At 38.7% G+C, this 18,687-nt stretch overlaps 1 protein-coding gene across 1 annotated transcript in view; it reads left to right on the top strand.

The window, feature by feature from the left end:
• Positions 1-18,687, top strand: part of IQCH (IQ motif containing H) — a 158,209-nt gene that overhangs the window by 28,404 nt on the left and 111,118 nt on the right. The window contains exons 4-5 of the mRNA XM_077939630.1: positions 10,587-11,138; positions 11,846-11,912. Of these exons, the coding sequence (XP_077795756.1) occupies positions 10,587-11,138; positions 11,846-11,912 (619 nt within the window). The remainder of the gene's footprint in view (positions 1-10,586; positions 11,139-11,845; positions 11,913-18,687) is intronic.

An 18,687-nucleotide genomic window follows, 5' to 3' on the forward strand; every position in this document is an offset into this window, starting at 1 on the left:
TTTTCTATCATATAGCTCAGTTAACCAAATCCAGTTTAAGAAGTTGAATAAGTTTAAGTCATTCAGGCTCTACACAGGATCCGAAGAATAAAATAAAAAATGATAGTAGAGTTTGTCATAGTTATTTCGATAAATCTGAGGCATCTTTATTTTCAAGAATCTAGTTCAAAGGTTTGAGGTTGTTAAAATTTTCCTGTCAGCAAATAAATCTTTTTATTTAAGGCAAGCATAAAAATTATGTTAAGATTCACTTAATTTTAATTTACATTTTGATAATAAAAATCTATTTTATGGATAAAACAAGCAAACAAATATTTATTCTACTATAGGAGTACAGACCAAATTCATGAGTGTGTTTGCTTCTGGGAACAGGGAGAAAGAGGAAGGAGAGTGAAAAGAAATACAGAGAGGATGTTAACTTTGTATATATATAACATACACACATATATGCACACACCACACACACACACACACATTTATATATATACAGCAAAGAAGACGAAAAATTAAACAAAAATGTGTCCGTGGTAGTTTTTTATATTATTCTCTATACTTCTCTGTGTGTTTAAAACTTTTCCAAAACATTTCCAAATAAAAAAAATGCAAATGGAAGAAAAATATAATAGAAAATCCTATTTCCCAAGCCATCCCTCCATTGTAAAATTTATTTTGGTGTAGAAAGAATAGGTTTGGGTGATAACATTGTAATCTCAAATTTGGGATCTCACTTCTCTTAGTCATTCTTTTCCATTGTTACTTTCTTTAGTATTTTCCCAGCATATACTTCTGATCCTCTCATTAGAGAACTGTAATTATTTTATGGGTGAGTCAGCTGAAATATTTTAATCAGGCAATATGTGTGACATTAAACATATCACTGTGCCTATCAGCTCTCATTTCCCCCTATCTGTATACAAAGAAGATTGCATCCAATCGGTATTTTTAAGGGGCTTCCATATCCTCACCCTACAACCCCAGGGAATCCTCACCCCACAGCCCAAGAGAAAGAAGAGAAGCAAAAGCTCCTATCAGTGAGGGGCTGTAGGCCCCTATATCCACAACACCTGGGTTTTCTATTTTACCTCTTTACCATCAAACTATATAGTATTTGAACAAAATGTTCGAGGCTTTAAAATGTATGCTTTCAAAACCACTAGATGATATCTAGCGGCAGTTTTGGCTTTAACATGTCGTATCTGGTGGGGGAATAAGCCTACTTCTTAAAGGGCACAGGGTGCCTCCCTGGTTCACTTTGCTCCCAACACAATTTAGTCTCCTTTCTTATCTTGCCCTAAAGGGTTGGAGAGAGGGCAGGTCTTAAGAGAATTAGAGCTCTGCAACCTGGTGATACAAAATGAGATTCAAAAGCAAGTCCAAAGCTATTTTTTTCTCTTTTAGACTCATTTTCTCTCATAAAACCTCATTTAACTTATCATCTTAAAGGAAGAAGAGAAAAGAAAAATCCAGACATGAAAAAAAAACAAAAAACAAAAAAACCTGTTGGAATCTTTTTTAAAAAACACAAACCTTGATTTTTTTTATTTTTTATTTTTTTGTTAATGGAGTCTTGCTCTCTTACCCAGGCTGGAGTGTAGTGGCGCAATCTCGGCTCACTGCCACCTCTGCCTCCTAAGTTCAAGTGATTCTCCTGCCTCAGCCTCCTAAGTAAGTAGGACTAGAGGTGTGCACCACCACACCCAGCTAATTTTTATTTATTTATTTATTTTTAGTAGAAACGGCGTTTCCCCGTGTTGGTCAGGCTGGTCTCGAACTCCTGACCTCAAATGATCTGCCCACCTTAACCTCCCAAAGTGCTGGGATTACAGGCGTGAGCCACCGTGCCCAGCCTAATTTTTATTTTTTCAACTTTTAGGTTCAGAAGTACATATGCAGGTTTGTTACATAGGTATTAATAAGTTGTGTGTCATGGGGATTTGGTGTACAGATTATTTCATCACCCAGGTAATAAGCATAGTACCCAATAGGTCGTTTTTGGATCCTCACCCTCTTCCCAGCCTCCACCCTCAAGTAGGCCCCTGTGTCATTCCCTTCTTTGTGTCCACGTGTACTCAATGTTTAGCTCCCACTTATAAGTGAGAACATGCAGTATTTGGTTTTCTGTTCCTGTGTTATTTTCCCTAGGATAATAGCCTCCAGCTCCATCCATGTTGCTTCAAATAATATGACCTCTTTCTTTTCTGTGGCTGCATAGTATTCCATGGTATATGTGTACCACATCGTCTTTAACCAGTCTACTGTTGATGGTAATTTAGATTGATTCCATGTCTTTGCTATTGTGAATAGTGCTGCAGTGAACATAACACATGCATGTGTCTTTACAGTAGAATGATTTATAGTCCTTTGGGTATATCCCAATAATGGGATTGCTGGGTCGAATGGTAATTCTGTTTTAAGTTCTTTGAGAAGTCACTAAACTGCTTTCTACAATGGCTGAACTAATTTACATTCCCACTGGCAGTGTATAAGCATTCCCTTTTCTCTGCAACCTCACCAGCATCTGTTATTTTTTGACCTTTTATAATGGTCGTTCTGACTGGTGTGAGATGGTATCTCATTGTGGTTTTGATTTGCATGTAGAATCTTTTAAAAACAGTTACCATTTTCTGTAATTCATTAGAAATTGCCATCCTCACCTATGCATTTTCATCATTAAACTTTCCAAATCAATTGAAATTATATAGTTTTATTTGCCAAATAATTTTTTCGGAATTCTTGCAAAACAATTTTTCTTGTAATTACTGAGAAAAGCTATAAGGATTGTGTTTACTACTCTTCATAGCATTGTCTAACTGAACATTTTTATTACATGTGATTAATAATTTCACTTATATACAACAGAAAAAAGGTTAAATTATCAGCCAACAAGATAACCTTTATTTTTTCACTTTATCTCTTTCATTGATCAAATTGTGACCTGATCATTCATAGAAAATTTGGAAAATTCAGAAAAGAGAAAAAAGTATAGAAGGATTTTTTCCCCATATCACAATCCTTTGGTACTATTTAAACTTTGGCATATTCTTTGTTGGTATTATACTGTATATTCAACTGTAATTTTACTCTTTTCATCTAACAATTTATCATAAACCTTTACATATATGATTTTAAATTCATAAAACATTTTTAGTGGCTTTATAATATTCTTTATTAAAGATATACCATAATTTTCTTATTCATCCTATTGCTTGACATTAAATTATAAATGTTACATTATTAATAAACAATTGTTGTTGTTTTTGTTTTGAGATGTGGTCTCTCTCTGTCACCTAGTCTGGAGTACAGTGGCATGATCGTGGCTCACTGCAGCCTTGACCTGCCGGGGCTCAAGCAATCCTCCCACCTCACCCTCCTGAGTCGCTGGGACTATAGGCATGTGCCACCACGCCCAGCTAATTTTTTTTTTTTTTTTTTTGCATTTCTTTGTAGAGATGGGGTTTTACCATGTTGCCCAGGCTGGTCTTGAACTCCTGGGCTCAAGCGATCCAGCTGCCTTGACCTCCCAAAGTGCTGGGATTACAGGCATGAGCCACCACACCTGGCCTGTGGAACTTCTTGATCGAAGGGTATGGACATTTTTGTATCTCAGTAGCCAAACTTTGCATTAGTGCTCCAAAACTCAAGCTACAAGTTTGCAGATAACTTGTGTGAACATGGAACAGCTTTGTACTGTGAACCCAGTCCAACTGGCTATAAGCTTAAATTTTAGTATTCATTCGTACTTTCATTCATTCATTCATACATTCATACATTCATTCATTCAACTAATCCTTTTTGACCTTTACCATGTGCCAGGCAGTGTACTAGATAGGCACTGGGGACACAGCAATGAACAAAGCAAACCTAGTCCTTGCCCTCTTGAGATTTATATTCTAGTGAGAGAGGCAATAATCAGATACTGAATATAACATCAAAGAGTGAGATAAGTGCTATGAAGAAAAATAAACCAGAATACATATGTAGGTATAGAAGCCATGCGCGGTGGCTCACGCCTGTAATCCCAGCACTTTGGGAGGTCGTGGCCGGCAGATCACTTGAGGTCAGGAGTTCAAGACCAGCCTGGACAACATGGTGAAACCCCACCTCTACTAAAAATACAAAAATTAGCTGGGCGTGGTGCTGCATGCCTGTAATCCTGGCTGCTTGGGAAGCTGAGGCAGGAGAATCACTTGAACCTGGGAGGTAGAGGTTGCAGCAAACAGAGATTGTACCACTGCACTCCAGCCTGGGCAACAGAGGAAGACTCTGTCTCAAAAACAAAACAAGAACACGTATATAGGTATAGAGAGTATGACAAGGTAGAGCTCTGTAGAAATTCTGCAAGTATTCTTTAGTGATCTGTGATCAAGGAACTTACTAGACCCACATTTTTCTCAGGAAAATTGGAATGTCAAGCTTTACTTTGGTGATAATAGCAGTCCTTTTTGAGGCTTGCTCTTTCTCCTATACATGTCGAGAAAATGATGATGTGTCTTTGCTCAGAGATCTGGGAATCCAGGCTGCTTTTGATTCCCATCCTGTCAGGCTTCCTGTCCACATCCCCAGCAGGTTCAACCCATCCATCATCATTGTCCCCAGTGGAGACTCCAATTTCTTGGAGAATATTAGAGGTGTAACAGAAAAGATGAAATCAATGCAGCATTAAAATGAAATGTGTCTGCAGAAGGAAATTTCACATTTGACTGAAAATAGACCATCTATTTAGAAAATCTTCTTGATTGTGTTCTGTTTGATCTTCAACCAGATTTTGATCCATCGTGTGTTTTTGTTCCATGAGGATGCGTCAAAGGACAGGGATTTTTCTCCTCAGGAAGTGTTTCAGAGTTCAGGAAGACTCATTTGAATAAAGATACCTTTCAAAGCAATTGCAGAAATTATTTCTAGAAAATTGCTGCTGATCTGAGTGGCCTTTGCACTCAAGTCTCTTCTTTTATATGTCTCTGCTCAATGAGTTCTGTTTTTGCCTTTTATTCTTTGTAAAGGTTAAGGACTCTGACTTTCACTTTTAATTGGCACTTACAGATTACTTAGACAATTTCTTGGTACTAAGAACTGAGAGCCATTGACTTGCAGACCCCAGAATACTGGAATATCACTCTTTGGGGTTCTCTTCTCATGACCACCTTTACCAATAGGTGGTGTGGGCAGCCGTTCATCTATTTTGATTTCAGAGTTACTAGAAGGAGTTTTCTATCTAAAAAATAGAATAGGAAAAAAAAATCCCCCAGGTCTTTTTCATGGTGCATAAAGTGATGCCATTGGAGATAGTTGCCTTTGATTTGATGGCTTTACTGGCTCCAGAAGTTTATTAAAAAGCCAATACCCCTGAAGAGGTGACACATTAAGTCAGAGAGGCATAGGTATCAAAATTAGAAGTGCCTTGAGTGATCTCTTAATGGAAACTGAAACCCACGGAATTGGTTTCCCAAGGCCACAGAGGAAGGTGGTAACAGACTAGATTCTGGGTCTTCTTGCTTCTGATACACCACACCATGTTATGTTCATTAGCACATTGATAGGAATTAGTTTAACAAATTGCTTTCCAGCCTATCAAATAAGAAAAAATGAGCTGAGTGCAGTGGCTCATGCCTGTAACCCCAGCACTTTGGGAGGCTGGGGTGGGTGGATCGCTTGAGGCCAGGAGTTCAAGACCAGCCTGGGGAAGATAGCGAGACCCCTATCTCTACCAAAAAAAAAAAGTACAGAAATTAGATGGGCGTCATGATGTGTGCCGGTAGTTCCACCTACTCGGGAAGCTGAGGTGGGAGGATCACTTGTGCCCAGGAGTTTGAGGCTGCAGCGGGCTATGATCATACCACTGCACTCCAGCCTGGATGACACAGGGAGACCTTGTCTCTAAAAATAATAATTATCATTCAGTTTTTTAAAAAGCAAAAGAAAAAACCAACAGATCAAGGCCAGGTTGGCTCCGACATACAAGGTGGTAGAAGGAAGGCTAAGAAGAGCACAGCTTAGTAAGGGTCCATATGGAGAGTTCTAGACAGTTTAGGCTGTGGGCACTGGTGGTATGGGGGCAGGGGTCAGCACGGGGTAGGGTGTGGAAGAAAAAGCACCCGATGGGAAGGAAGAGGGGCTGATGAAAGGAAATGGAAGAGTAGCAAAGACACACTTCTTATAGCACTTATTCTCCTTCCTTTGGTTATATATGGATTTGGGTTGTTTAGGAACAGAATTTTGTCATATAGTAACAAAAATACTGTCTTGGAAATTAAGAAGATCCACCAACTAGCTTTGTGATTTTGGGCAAGTCATTTAACCTCTCTGAGCCTCAGTTTCCTTCTCTATAGTAAAAACCACATTTACTAGGGTTAAGGCACTGTTAAAGGTTCTTGACACATACTGTAATCATCACAGCAGCTCTGCAGGGACCTCTCATTTTTACAGATAAGGAAAATTTAGGTTCAGAGGGTGTAGTAACTTGCCCAAGAGTATGTAGCACATATTGGCAAAGCTTGGATTTGAACCCAGGTTAGTTGGACTTAAGGCCAAGGCTAATTTCCCTGGGCCCATAATAACCTATTGAGAAAAAGGCAAGGCCAGTGACCTTCAAGTTCCCTCGTCCTCTAAAATTCAGGCCTGTGACTATGCTGTGACTAATTCAGACCCCTGATTAGGTGAGCTACTCTCTCTGAATATCATGTACATATTTTGAACAGTTCTAGCCAGCTGAGGTCCTGATGTTTATTCTATAGGAAGCTCAACACATTGTGGACCCTGAACACAATTTAAAAGCAGGGTCAGACAAATAGCATCCCTGGTCTTTGGGAAAGAATAAGGACTCCATCTCTGAGGGACATTCCATTTACATTCTAAATCCAAACTCACATTTAGAGCCATAAGGTGCAGGAAGAACTTACTCTTTTTCACACAGTGCAATTGCCTGGGCTTATTACTAATGGATATATTTGGGTATTTGAGAAACTGAACATTGGCTTTTAGTTTCAGAAGGAATTTAGTCTATCCTTCTAGGTAATGGAATGATTATCATTCTCTAAAGATGATATCCATGTGGTATTATCCCAAATACTTGGCCATTTGCCACTATGAGATCCTGCTTGTATCTGATTATGGATCCAGTTTAACGCCACACCCACATACTGTCCACATAAATGAAAAGAACATTTTTCATAAAGACATTTGTCTTAGAAATGTGATTTTCTTTGTAGTGGTTATTTCTAAATTTTATTTATTTATTTATTTGAGAGACAGGGTCTCAATCTGTCACCCAGTCTGGAGTGCAGTGGTGTGATTATAGCTCACTGCAGCCTCAAACTCTTGGGCTCAAGCGATCCTCTCACCTCGGCCTTCCAAGTAGCTGGGACTACAGGTGTGCACCACCACACCCAGCTAGTATTTCTGAATTTCAGAATGCAACACTGGGTCTATCTTTTTTGCTTAACATCTGTGACCTACTAACATATGTAATCATCATCCTGCTTTCCTGTTTTTTGTTTTGGATTTAGAATTTTGCCTAAAGAACTGCTCCAGAAACTCTCAAAGTTATCTGATTAGCGATTACACTTTGCAAACGAAGAACATTTCCCAGCTAGTTAGTTAGAGCAAGATGCTAATAATTAGGCCACAGGTTTGGACTTTGTGTGGGCCAGTTAGTAAATACAGGCATCTTGCAAAGGTATGATTGTGACCCAAGAAGGACCAGGTGAGAATACAGTGTTTTGACAGAAATCCTTCTTGGCTAGAAGGAAACAAAAATTGCCTTAAAGTCAGTAATATCATATTGGGATTACAGCACGTCTTTAAAAAGGAAGGAAAGGGAGAGGGAGGAAGGGAAAAAGAAAGAGAGAGAAAGGAGAGGGAAGGGAAAAGAAGGAAGGAAGGGAAGGAGGGAGGAAGGAAAGAGAGAAAGGAAGGAGGAAGGAAAGAAGGGAGGGGAAAAGAAAAAGGAAAGAAAGAAGAAAGGAAGCCAACAAATAATAGTGGACAAGATCACGGAGATAAATAATAAAGAATAACAGAAGGAGCCCGAACCTGAAGCATGGCGTGACCTTTAATCAGGGCTCTTATTCCTAGCCAGCTTTGAAGCAGCTTTGTCTTTACCTGCTCAATGGATCTCACAATGCTGATGCACGGCTTTAATTTGGGAAGCCTTTCTCTTGAGAGGCGTGTCTTTTCTTGCTCCAAGTCTAAAGTGCTCCCAAGTGTGGCGTTCCCTGTGACAGATGTACTACAGTTATGCTTTAGCTGACTGCAAACCCATAGCTTCCCAGTGCCTGAGTGGTCTGTTTGATGTCCAGGAGTGTGTTTCCTTTGAGAGCAGGTCTTTGCTGGAATATCCTCCAAGAAGGTAGAAAGGTGTCATCCCTTTGTTCTAAAACAGCCACTGATAAATTTCGCTCCCACTGCCATGCAAGCCTGTTCTTTCAGAAGGTCTAAAATGCATTTGCTGATGTACATAACCCTAGACCCACCCCATGGAAAGGCACTGTCTGAGAGAGATGTGAGTCCTCTCCTTTCTCAACTTCTCCCAAGGTTGTCCCATTTTCATAGATGGCCCTAATTCCACATGTCTCACTGTGAATATAAGAAGTTTCAGAAATAGTTGAGTATTGCCAAGGAGACAAGATTCTCTGGCAAATCTCCCATCCATAGCTTTGCTTCTTATAGAAGTCTCAGAGTCCTGTTGACTGCATCACACGTGACTGGCAGGACGAACCAGCTCCATACACATCCATCTGTGATTATTTTGCATGGCTATTTCTCACTGATGAAGCACTGTCATTCTTCTCTGAATTCTAATTCCTACTAGCAGAGACCGTTCCTGAAGGGAGGAAGAAATGTGGCCATAGAGGCCATTTCTGTTGGAACATGTGCCACTTGTTTTCCACCAGGAGTGGCAGCCTCTCCTGCCAGCACTGGTGGCTGCTGAAGGAGGCATTACTTCTCCAACTTTCTCTTGCCCATCCAAGAGAAGGAATTTATTTTCATCTACCAAATAGCTTGCATTCTCTTCTGGCACCCTGATTAGATCAGAAAGGGATAGAAGCTTGGCAAGAAGACTTTTTCCCTCATTTTTATGCCTTATAACAACTCAAGTTAAAAGTACACAAAAAGCTCACTGCTGTTTAAAGTGTGCTTCTAAAGTAAAAGGAAATGTGCACTTTTGGACTTAACACTTGTTTTTCAGCATTTTTACTTGAGATGGCAGTCTAATTAATTATTCCACCCCCCAGGACCGGAGAAAAGAAAATGCGTGAATAATCTGATGTAATAATACTCAACTCAGTGCTGTGGCATAATCGTTATGGATAAATTGCTGGGGGGTTTTTCTTTTGGGTTTTTTGAAAACTCTTCAAAATGCAAAGAGTAATTATAACCCTACAGTTTGGTAAAGATGGGCTTATACATCTGAGAACGCTGACATATTGAAAACAATCTATTCCTTACATCCCTAAGCAAGAAGAAACAATTATCACAGTAAATTAATACCGGGTTTACTGACGAGAACTCAGGGTCTGAAAATCTGTATGCTCCGTCTCCCCCAACCCCTCCAAGCCATTAGGAACATGTACATCATGAGCAGAGTGTCTATGTCTTCAGTAGAATAGGTTCTGAGAATTGAAATGTAGTGGATACAGAATGGACATTGACACAACACAATTTCCCTTTCCTTTTTGTTAAGGGGGGGTGACATGTATTGCTATTGTCATCTAAACAACCTCTGATTTGATTTTTTAAATAGCATTTATTATTTTTAACATAGGAAGTGTAAAGAACAAAAAAAATTGCTCAGCATCCGATTCTTAGAAATTTGCCAAATACAAATAAAAGTATTTTCGTAGCTTAAAATGTCAATACAGATGGGAACAAAATGAAAAGCAAATGCTCCCTTGGTTTTGTTATCAGATTTGTGATTCTAATCCACCTGGGACAGCCCCAGATATGTTCCTAAGAAGATACCAGACTTAAGAATAAAAGAACACATGTCAAGAGAACCCTAAGAATGACAAAGATGATAACATATAACATAATGTTCCTTGTAAAAATGACCTCTGGATATTAAGAGAAGATGACAGAAGAACTATAAAATGCTAAAAAGTGATATCTTTTATGAAGTCAGAAACAACTTTTAACGGGCACATTTGAAGTTATCCAAAGGAATGCAAAGAAAGGCTTCACCCTGTTTTTCAGACTGGTGGATAAGTTATGATCACAAAATCAGCAACACGCTTCTCAGACCATGCGTGCATGTGTAAAAAATCACAGAGATTGGGGGTCAGGTGACTGTATCAAAGTAAACTAAATGTGTAACTTTTTATGACCAGTTTCCTTGAACAATTTTATAACACTTTTATAAAAATGTTAATAGATTTGAGTGATCTCTAAGATATCCATCTGGTAATGAGTTTTAATGATATATACTAGCCAGACCTTCATATTATGATATGTGTGTGTTAAATCAGTACTAGGATTCATATCTTCCCACCATTGAATGCTAAATGATAATGTGGTAGTGTGTGTCTTGACCACTCACTTAAAGGTGATCATAATATCTTTCACTTCTGAAATATATTCCTTTTTTTCCACAGGCCGTGAAAGTGACACCACCTTCGAGAGCCCGGAAATCACTGTGGGATTATGACTTTTTAATTTATGATGGTGTCGTAGACAATACAGCCCCAGACTTCTTAGCATTCAAGGAACATTTTAGCTTAGCTTGGGGAGGTATTTTTTCTCTCTTGGAACACGTTGAGAAGTTTCTCAGGAACTATGCAATACCAGAAGTCAAAATAAAAGGGAATAATTTGGTGGCCCTCCTTCCAGAGTTTGAGCTGAAGAATAAACTTACCAGATATGACCTTCTGTCAGTGTTAGAGGACCCAGCTCATGTCCAAATGCTGATAAATCTTCCAGGGCAAAGGTACAAGGGCCAAGATGGAAATTCGGAGGCCGCCATGAAGATCCAAGCCACATGGAAATGCTACAAAGCAAGAAAATTCTTCCTCATTTATCGCCAGCAGAAGTGGGCATCAGGTGTGATTGCCATTGCTTGGCTGTTACATTGCCATAAGACTCGACTGAAGAAGATACTAAAGGAATCACGTCAGAGACACCTGGAGAATTTCCGCATTCGAGCCAAGGTGCACAAGGCTGCCAGCTGTTAAGGCAGACCTCTTTTTCTAAACATTTCGTGCTTGAGCGGTTGCAATAAGTTGTCTCTTTATCTTCCCTTTCTGTTTCCAACTACCCTCCTCGCCTCAGACTCCCTCGCCTTTCTCTCCCCTCAATGTATGATGCACAAACCCCACATTTGTTTGTGCATCATATTTTAGCCCTAATCAGGAATCTGGCTTTCGTGCCTGCAAAATCTGTTGCAATTTTTCTATAGGAAAAAAAAAAAGTCCCTTCACTTTGACTGTGGTAGTTCTGTCAGAAAATCAATGTTTTAACTGCATTACTTTTTCTCCCTATATATACCTTCTGGCACTTTAATTTGCTCAGAAAAAAAAGATCCTCTCTTGTCTACATTGCTGTCACCACTTTGTCAGAAAGTATTTAAGTTTGCAGACAGCCTTTTAATTAGTGCTCACAATTTCATTTATGTTTGCTTTCTCTTTTTTTCATTCATATTCTGTTAATTAAGTGAGCTGCCTCTAATCTTCCCCTGCCAGTAGCATCATGTAGCCACCTAATTAAATTAATTGGGGAAGATGTTTTAAGTATGTAATTAAATCAATTAATATAATTTATGCCTGGCTTAACTGTACAGTGGAAAAACAGCTGAAGTTTGACTAGATGAATCCACTACAGCTTCCTGTCACTGATCAATGCTCTTCTTGATTTTTAGCATCTGGCAGCCAACTGGAATCGCATCAGGACCTCCAGGAGGACTATTATCCATATCCCATCATTAGGTATAACACTTTTGCCTGCAAATCTATCAGCAACCTCTATTACCCACCACATTATGGCTCCTTGATTGAGTTCAAGGAAGGCCCCTTGTTTTATTCAAATTGGTCTCGGCAGGAAAATGTTCTCGACATGATGAGAGTAATAACACAGGGCCCTCGCTCGAAACGGCGTTTAATTTGGGGATTAAGCAAATAAAGTCATTATGTGGGGGCTGCTATTCAGTGGAGAGGTGATTTGCTGTAATTCGCTTTCATCTGTATGAAATGAACTAAAAAGTTGTATTTTTCCCCCTGAAATAACAGATAATGTTTTCGATCTTCTTTAATGATAGAAGAATACAGGCTTGTATGTGTTGTTGCTGTTACGCCAATAAGCCAGGATATTGCTTATACACTGTTTTTAATCAAATGTGCAGTCAAAATGATAAGCTACATTCTCTGAAATTATTTAGTTCTAATTACGAGCAGATGGGATGCTTTATTTGCACCTAGGGCGCCTGAGCAAAAGGAAATGCTGTGTGAACAAGAATAATTAAGAAGTTGAATAGTGTTTTTTGCGCTTAAATAATCTGCAGTTTCATGTTAATTAGCACTAATGTAATTATTTAATTACATTTATGAATTGGGGAACTTAAAAGCTGTTGTCTGAAACACACTGGTAAAAAAAGGTATGCCAAAATGACATTGGGAATTTCAGAAATTTGCACTGGAGTTTCTTTTAAAACATGAGCTACTGTTAACATGTTTGGGATTTGTTTGCTTCCTTATTTTGTTTTGTTTTGTTTTGCATCTCACTAGTGTGTTAAACTTCCTTGGTGAGGTCAGATTTCCTAAGCTGACTTGCTAGAGTTTTGACAAGCAGCACAACCCATTGAATCTCTTTGTTACATCCATATTAGCTCTTTGTTAAAGTCTTTTAAGTAGAGCAATGCATTAAGTGATCTGTTGTAATAGAATTCTGGATTGCAATTTATTCATATTCATATGTGAGTATAACCAGTTTGTGTACTTATGTGTAGTGTAGAAACATAACACATTTGAACAGTAATATGAAAAGAAAAAAAATTTAAATTATTATACAAATATAATTATTTTTAGATTAGTAAAATATCAATAATAAAATAAGGCAATCTTTTCTAGATTCTGGAGTACTTAGATCTAAGTACTTACAGAAAGTTAAGAAAATACTTGCATTGCACAGAGCCTTTTAGTTTTGGTCTTCTTCATGGCTCATGAAAGAAATTTGTTTCTTAGGATCTAAGTGAGATAAGACAGATGTGAATTTCATTCTAAGTTGGGCTTTTGTTTTGGTGAGACTACCTGTACACACAAGATTATTTCACACACAGAAATTGCACTTGTAATTGATTGCAACCAAAGAGGCTAATTGCAGACCCAATTAGTTGACTTGAGCCCTTCGAATAAGGTGCAAGAGCCTTTGTTCTGCAACTAATTGTGGACCAGACCTAATATTATACGGGAAATTTTGTTTTGCTTTCTCTATACAGGGCCCCCACTTTGCAAAGTTGCTTAGCACAAAGATGTGATAGGCACAAACTTCTTTACTCCTACACTCCCACCTCTGACCCTCCTAAAAACTTCCATGCAGTCTGCTCTGCAGAGAAGCTTGATACAAAGGAGTCTCCAAAGAAGGAAAAATTTGAAAGTAAGCATTATGTAAACTGGGTAATAAAAAAAATTTGAGTGAATCTATCTTAAAATTTCAAAAGAGCTTACTGAATATAAATTAAGTGGGAGTTCCCAGCACTTTGGGAGGATTGCTTGAGGCCAGCAGTTCAAGACTAGGCTGAACAACATAGTGAGACCCTGTTTTAAAAAATTTCAAAAATTGGCCAGGCATGGTGGCGCAGGCCTGTAGTCCTTCTGCTGGGAAGGCTAAGGCGGGAAGATCACTTGAACCCAGGAGTTTGAGATTACAGTGAGCTATGATCATCCCTCTGCATTCCAGCCTGGGTGACAGAGACACTGTCTCTAAAAAAATTAATAAAATAAAATAAATTAAGTGGGAGAATAATGTGGCCAAAGAATCTAGAAATAGAAAACATTATTTTAAATATGATATTAAAACTAGTTTTCTTCTGGATTACACATATTCAGTTTAAATAAATATATGATAAATATGAAGGTCTTCCCTAATGTAGCAATTTTTGTTTGTTGCCAACATGATACCCATTGTAAAGAAAAACTGCTAATTGTGTAATTTCTAAGAGATAAGAACAAGCTCAGAGTTTTTCTCAACTGAGCATTTTACAAGACTAATTGCACACTTTCAAAAGAGAATAATACCTGGGCTTTCATCATATAGTAGTTGTTTCTACAATATGTTTTGGATTTTTTTTTTTTTTTTTTTTGAGACAGAGTCTCACTCTGTCACCCAGGCTGGAGTGCAGTGGTGCTATCTCGGCTCCCTGCAACATCCGCCTCCTGGGTTCAAGCAATTCTCCTGCCTCGGCCTCCTGAGTAGCTGGGATTACAGGCACACACCACCACGCCTGGCTAATTTTTGTATTTTTAGTAGAGACGGGTTTTCACCATGTTGGCCAGGCTGGTCTTGAACCCCTGACCTCAAATGATCCACCCGCCTCAGCCTCCCAAAGTGCTGGGATCGCGGCCGTGCTTTGGATTTTATAAAAATGACTTGTGGACATTAAATTAAGTAACAACAAGCTGTCATCTCCTACGTGTTCCACAGATAGAATTCTCGAACTATGTGTATATTTTTAAGGATATAGGGTACCCTTTTTTGTGTACCACATCCCTGGGAGTCCTTAAAGATTTCAGCTAGATGCCACAAACTTCTTTGTCTCATGCACCAGGGACTTACCTATACAATTCATTAAAATAGAAGTGGATGAAAGTGAAGCAATTTTTTCTCTAAACGTACTGCAAGAAAACTAATCTATTCAATCTAGTAATTTCATTTCCAGAGTTGAGACAGATTCACTAGTGAAAATCAGTTGGTCGGATTCTCTGGTTCAGGCATTTTACACAAGTTGCAGCCTTGTCCTCTTTTTTTCTCCTTCCATAGGAAATTTGCTGTAGAATTAGCTCTACACATAATCACACCATGCTGCTAGCCAACTGGGGCTGCACTAACTTGTTTGAACCCTTCAAATGAAAGCTAAGTAGCTGATAACGGCATAATATATTGTAGTTGTAAGCATTTGGTTATTTATGCAGTTTTGCACACATGGGAATAATTGCATTTTCCAAACTGGTGATCACAGAAAGGATGGCCTTGCAGTAAGGTTTTTGACCACAAAATATTTATAAAGTATTTTAAAATCTATGGCTTGGTAATATGAACAGTAAGACAATTAAACAGTGTGGAGTAACCTCTTTGAAAGGAGGACTTGGGCCGGGCGCGGTAGCTCACGCCTGTAATCCCAGCCCTTCAGGAGGCCAAGGCAGGCAGATCACGAGGTCAAGAGATCAAGACCATCCTGGCCAACATGGTGAAACCCCATCTCTACTAAAAATATGAAAATTAGCTGGGCGTGGTGGTGTGCGCCTATAGTCCCAGCTACTTGGGAGGCTGAAGCAGGAGAATCGCTTGAACCTGGGAGGCGGAGGTTGCAGTGAGCCAAGATCACACCATTGCACTCCAGCCTGGTGACAGAGCAAGACTCCATCTCAAAAAAAAAAAAAAAAAAAAAAGAAAGAAAAAGAAAAAAAGAAAGGAGGACTTATGAAGCTTGATTGATTGTTATGTATTTCAGATAGTATTCCTAGATATAACAAAAATTTCAGCTATTTTTAATCCACAAGAGAAGTAGAATGCTTCTGTCAAAAAAAAACCTGATTTGCCTTGTAATTTTATAAGATGATAGAGAAACATTTTTCAGAGTTTATAGGCTGATCTCTTAATTGGATATTACATATTTTATCATTTTTATTAATGAAATATAATTATAACAAAATAATCTACAGTGGTTCATAACAGGAATAAAATATTAGGGTCTATTTTAAGCAAAATCTATCAGTCAAATGAGAAAGAACCTGAAGAATCCTAATTCCTCTAGAAAAACCAGATGTCTAAATAAAGCCTACAGACTAATTTTGCTCCCAGTTTCTTTGGCCAAGTATTTCCTCCACTTTTAATTTAACCCCTGTGCTTCTTTATTGCAGCACATCGCTTGGTGCTACGTGTAAACTCAGTTGCTTTTTAAAATATATTGACATGAAATGAGACGTGCCAAGTATGGGGCTCTGCTGCTGTGAGCAGTATATGAAGCCACTGCCAGCCAATTAAACCCCCAGGGATGAGTTTCACTCTCACTTCTCCTCCACCTTTAACATGGATGACTAAAAAGAATGTATATAGTTCAGTTTCATATTTTCCCTCTGTGCCCTATTTTAGCAAGTTATTATTCTTGGGGTTAAAACAAGTAGTGGTCTTCAGATTATTCATTCGATAAAAATTGTGGATCCTGGTATTATGAAGTTCATGAAATACAGCATTTTCTAGCTCGTCTGCACTTTCACAGAAGCCTACAAGAAAGGATAGGGAAACTTACTTTTGTGTGCAACCAATCATACGCTGAACTGAGAAAGTCCCAAATGCTTATGAGACTCTTGCTTCCTAACTCCATGCTTTTCTGCCAAGAGATAAAAGCTTGAGCTCACCTACATTTGTGAACAGGGGCAGAGTGGAGGATGGCAGCCAAGGGCGTTAGATCTGCAATCACTTTTTGCTATGCCTCCACGCATATTGGCACCTTTCAACTTTCTCTGCTATGAGCTGGAGTCACCTGATACCCAGTTCAGTGCTGCTTTTTACTTTTGAGTTAACAACTCAAAGACAGGACAGATGTTGTTCCTTCCACCTCAGGCTAGAAAATCTGGACTTTCGATAAAATCTTTGCAGTCTTCAACATATATTTTGGCAAGTAGTATAGAATCCATAGTTTAACTATGGTGTTGCCATACTAGATCCTTGGGATAGGTGTACTGCCAAGACTTCCCAGACAGCATTTCCCAGAAATATCCAGATCTTTGTGAGTATTTCCCAGAAATATCCAGATCTTTCAGAATCAGGAACAAAGTACACTTAAACTTTAAAAATGTTTTATAGCCCAAACCAACACATATTTGTATTCACCCATGTATCCAAATCAACACTCATTGATACTGGTTAGATCAGAGTTGGTCCCATGATCTTGTAATATGAAATTATCCAATTGGTCTTGAGCTATATGATGTTGTACCATGAAATATGGAAACAACATTGAACTAGGTATCAGGTGACTCCAGCTTACAGGCTTTTCATGAGATCTATTAATATTAGGATATGCTGTAAAAGGAATTTTTCACTATAAAAGATAAAATCCTTTACACTCATAAAAAATATTAAAAGGCTTGTTCAGTGGTTCTCAGGACCCCTTTACACTCATCATGATTATTGAAGACCCTAAAGAACATTGGTTTAAGTGGGTTATATCTGTCATTATCAACTGTATTTGAAATTAAAACAGAATAATTTTAAAAATGTTTATTAACTTCTTTTAAAATAACAATAATAAGCCCACTACCAACACTAACCTAAGTAACATATTTTTGAAACATAATTATTTTCTAAAACAAAAGAAATTAGTGAGAAGGGTAGGACTGTCTGACAGGTCTGAAAAATTAATAGAACATGGTTGGATTCTCATATCTGCTTCTGTATTCAATCTGTTGCAATATGTTGTTTTGGTTGACACACATGAAGAAAATCCAGCCCTACACAGATAAGTATTTGGAAAATGGAAGAATAATTTGTATATTTTATAGCCTTTTCAGATAGTTGTGTATATTCTTCTTTGACTTTATACTAAACTCAACAATGGTAATTCTAAGTGTTAGCTGCAATGTGGAATCTACAATCATATTAATAAACTTTTTGTCTTTTGTAACTTGTAAGAGAACAAGACTGAAAAAGGCAAAGAACATCTTAGTATAATTTTGAAAATAGTTTTGACCCTGCAGACTCCCTGAAAGGTTCTCAGTATCCGCTAGGGTCCCCGGATCACAATTTGAGAATCACTGCTGACATGGTTTGGTTCTGTGTCCCCACTCAATCTCATTTTGAATTGTAATCCCCACATGTTGGAGGAGGGGCCTGGTAGGAGACGATTGTATTACAGGGGCAGGTTTCCCCCTTGCTTTTCTTATGGTAGTGAGTAAGTTCTCACAAGAGCCGATAGTTTTAAAGTGTGGCACTTCCCCCCTCGCTCACTGTCTCTCTCCTGCCACCATGTGAAGAAGGTCTTTGTTTCCCCTTCACCTTCCGCCATGATTGTAAGTCTTCTGAAGCCTCTCCAGCCGTGTGGAACTGTGAGTCAATTAAACCTTTTTTCTTCATAAATTACCCAGTCTCAGGCAGTTTTTTTTTTTTTTTTTTGAGATGGAGTTTTGCTCTTGTTGCCCAGGCTGGATTGCAATGGCATGATCTCAGCTCACCGCAACCTCCGCCTCCTGGGTTCACACAATTCTCCTGCCTCAGCCTCCTGAGTAGTTGGGATTATAGGCACGCACCACTACACCCAGCTGATTTTGTATTTTTAGTAGAGATAGGGTTTCTCCATGTTGGTCAGGCTGGTCTCGAACTCCCAACCTCAGGTGATCCGCCCACCTCGGCCTCCCAAAGTGTTGGGATTACAAGCGTGAGCCACCACGCCTGGCCAAGTAGTTCTTTATAGCAGTGTGAAAATGGACTAATACAACTGGCTTTCGTTGCATGCAATGCTGTGCTAACCACTGACAAAAGTTTAAACAA

Source organism: Macaca mulatta, chromosome 7 (genome assembly GCF_049350105.2).
Source record: "Macaca mulatta isolate MMU2019108-1 chromosome 7, T2T-MMU8v2.0, whole genome shotgun sequence".
NCBI classification, from domain to species: domain Eukaryota; kingdom Metazoa; phylum Chordata; class Mammalia; order Primates; family Cercopithecidae; genus Macaca; species Macaca mulatta.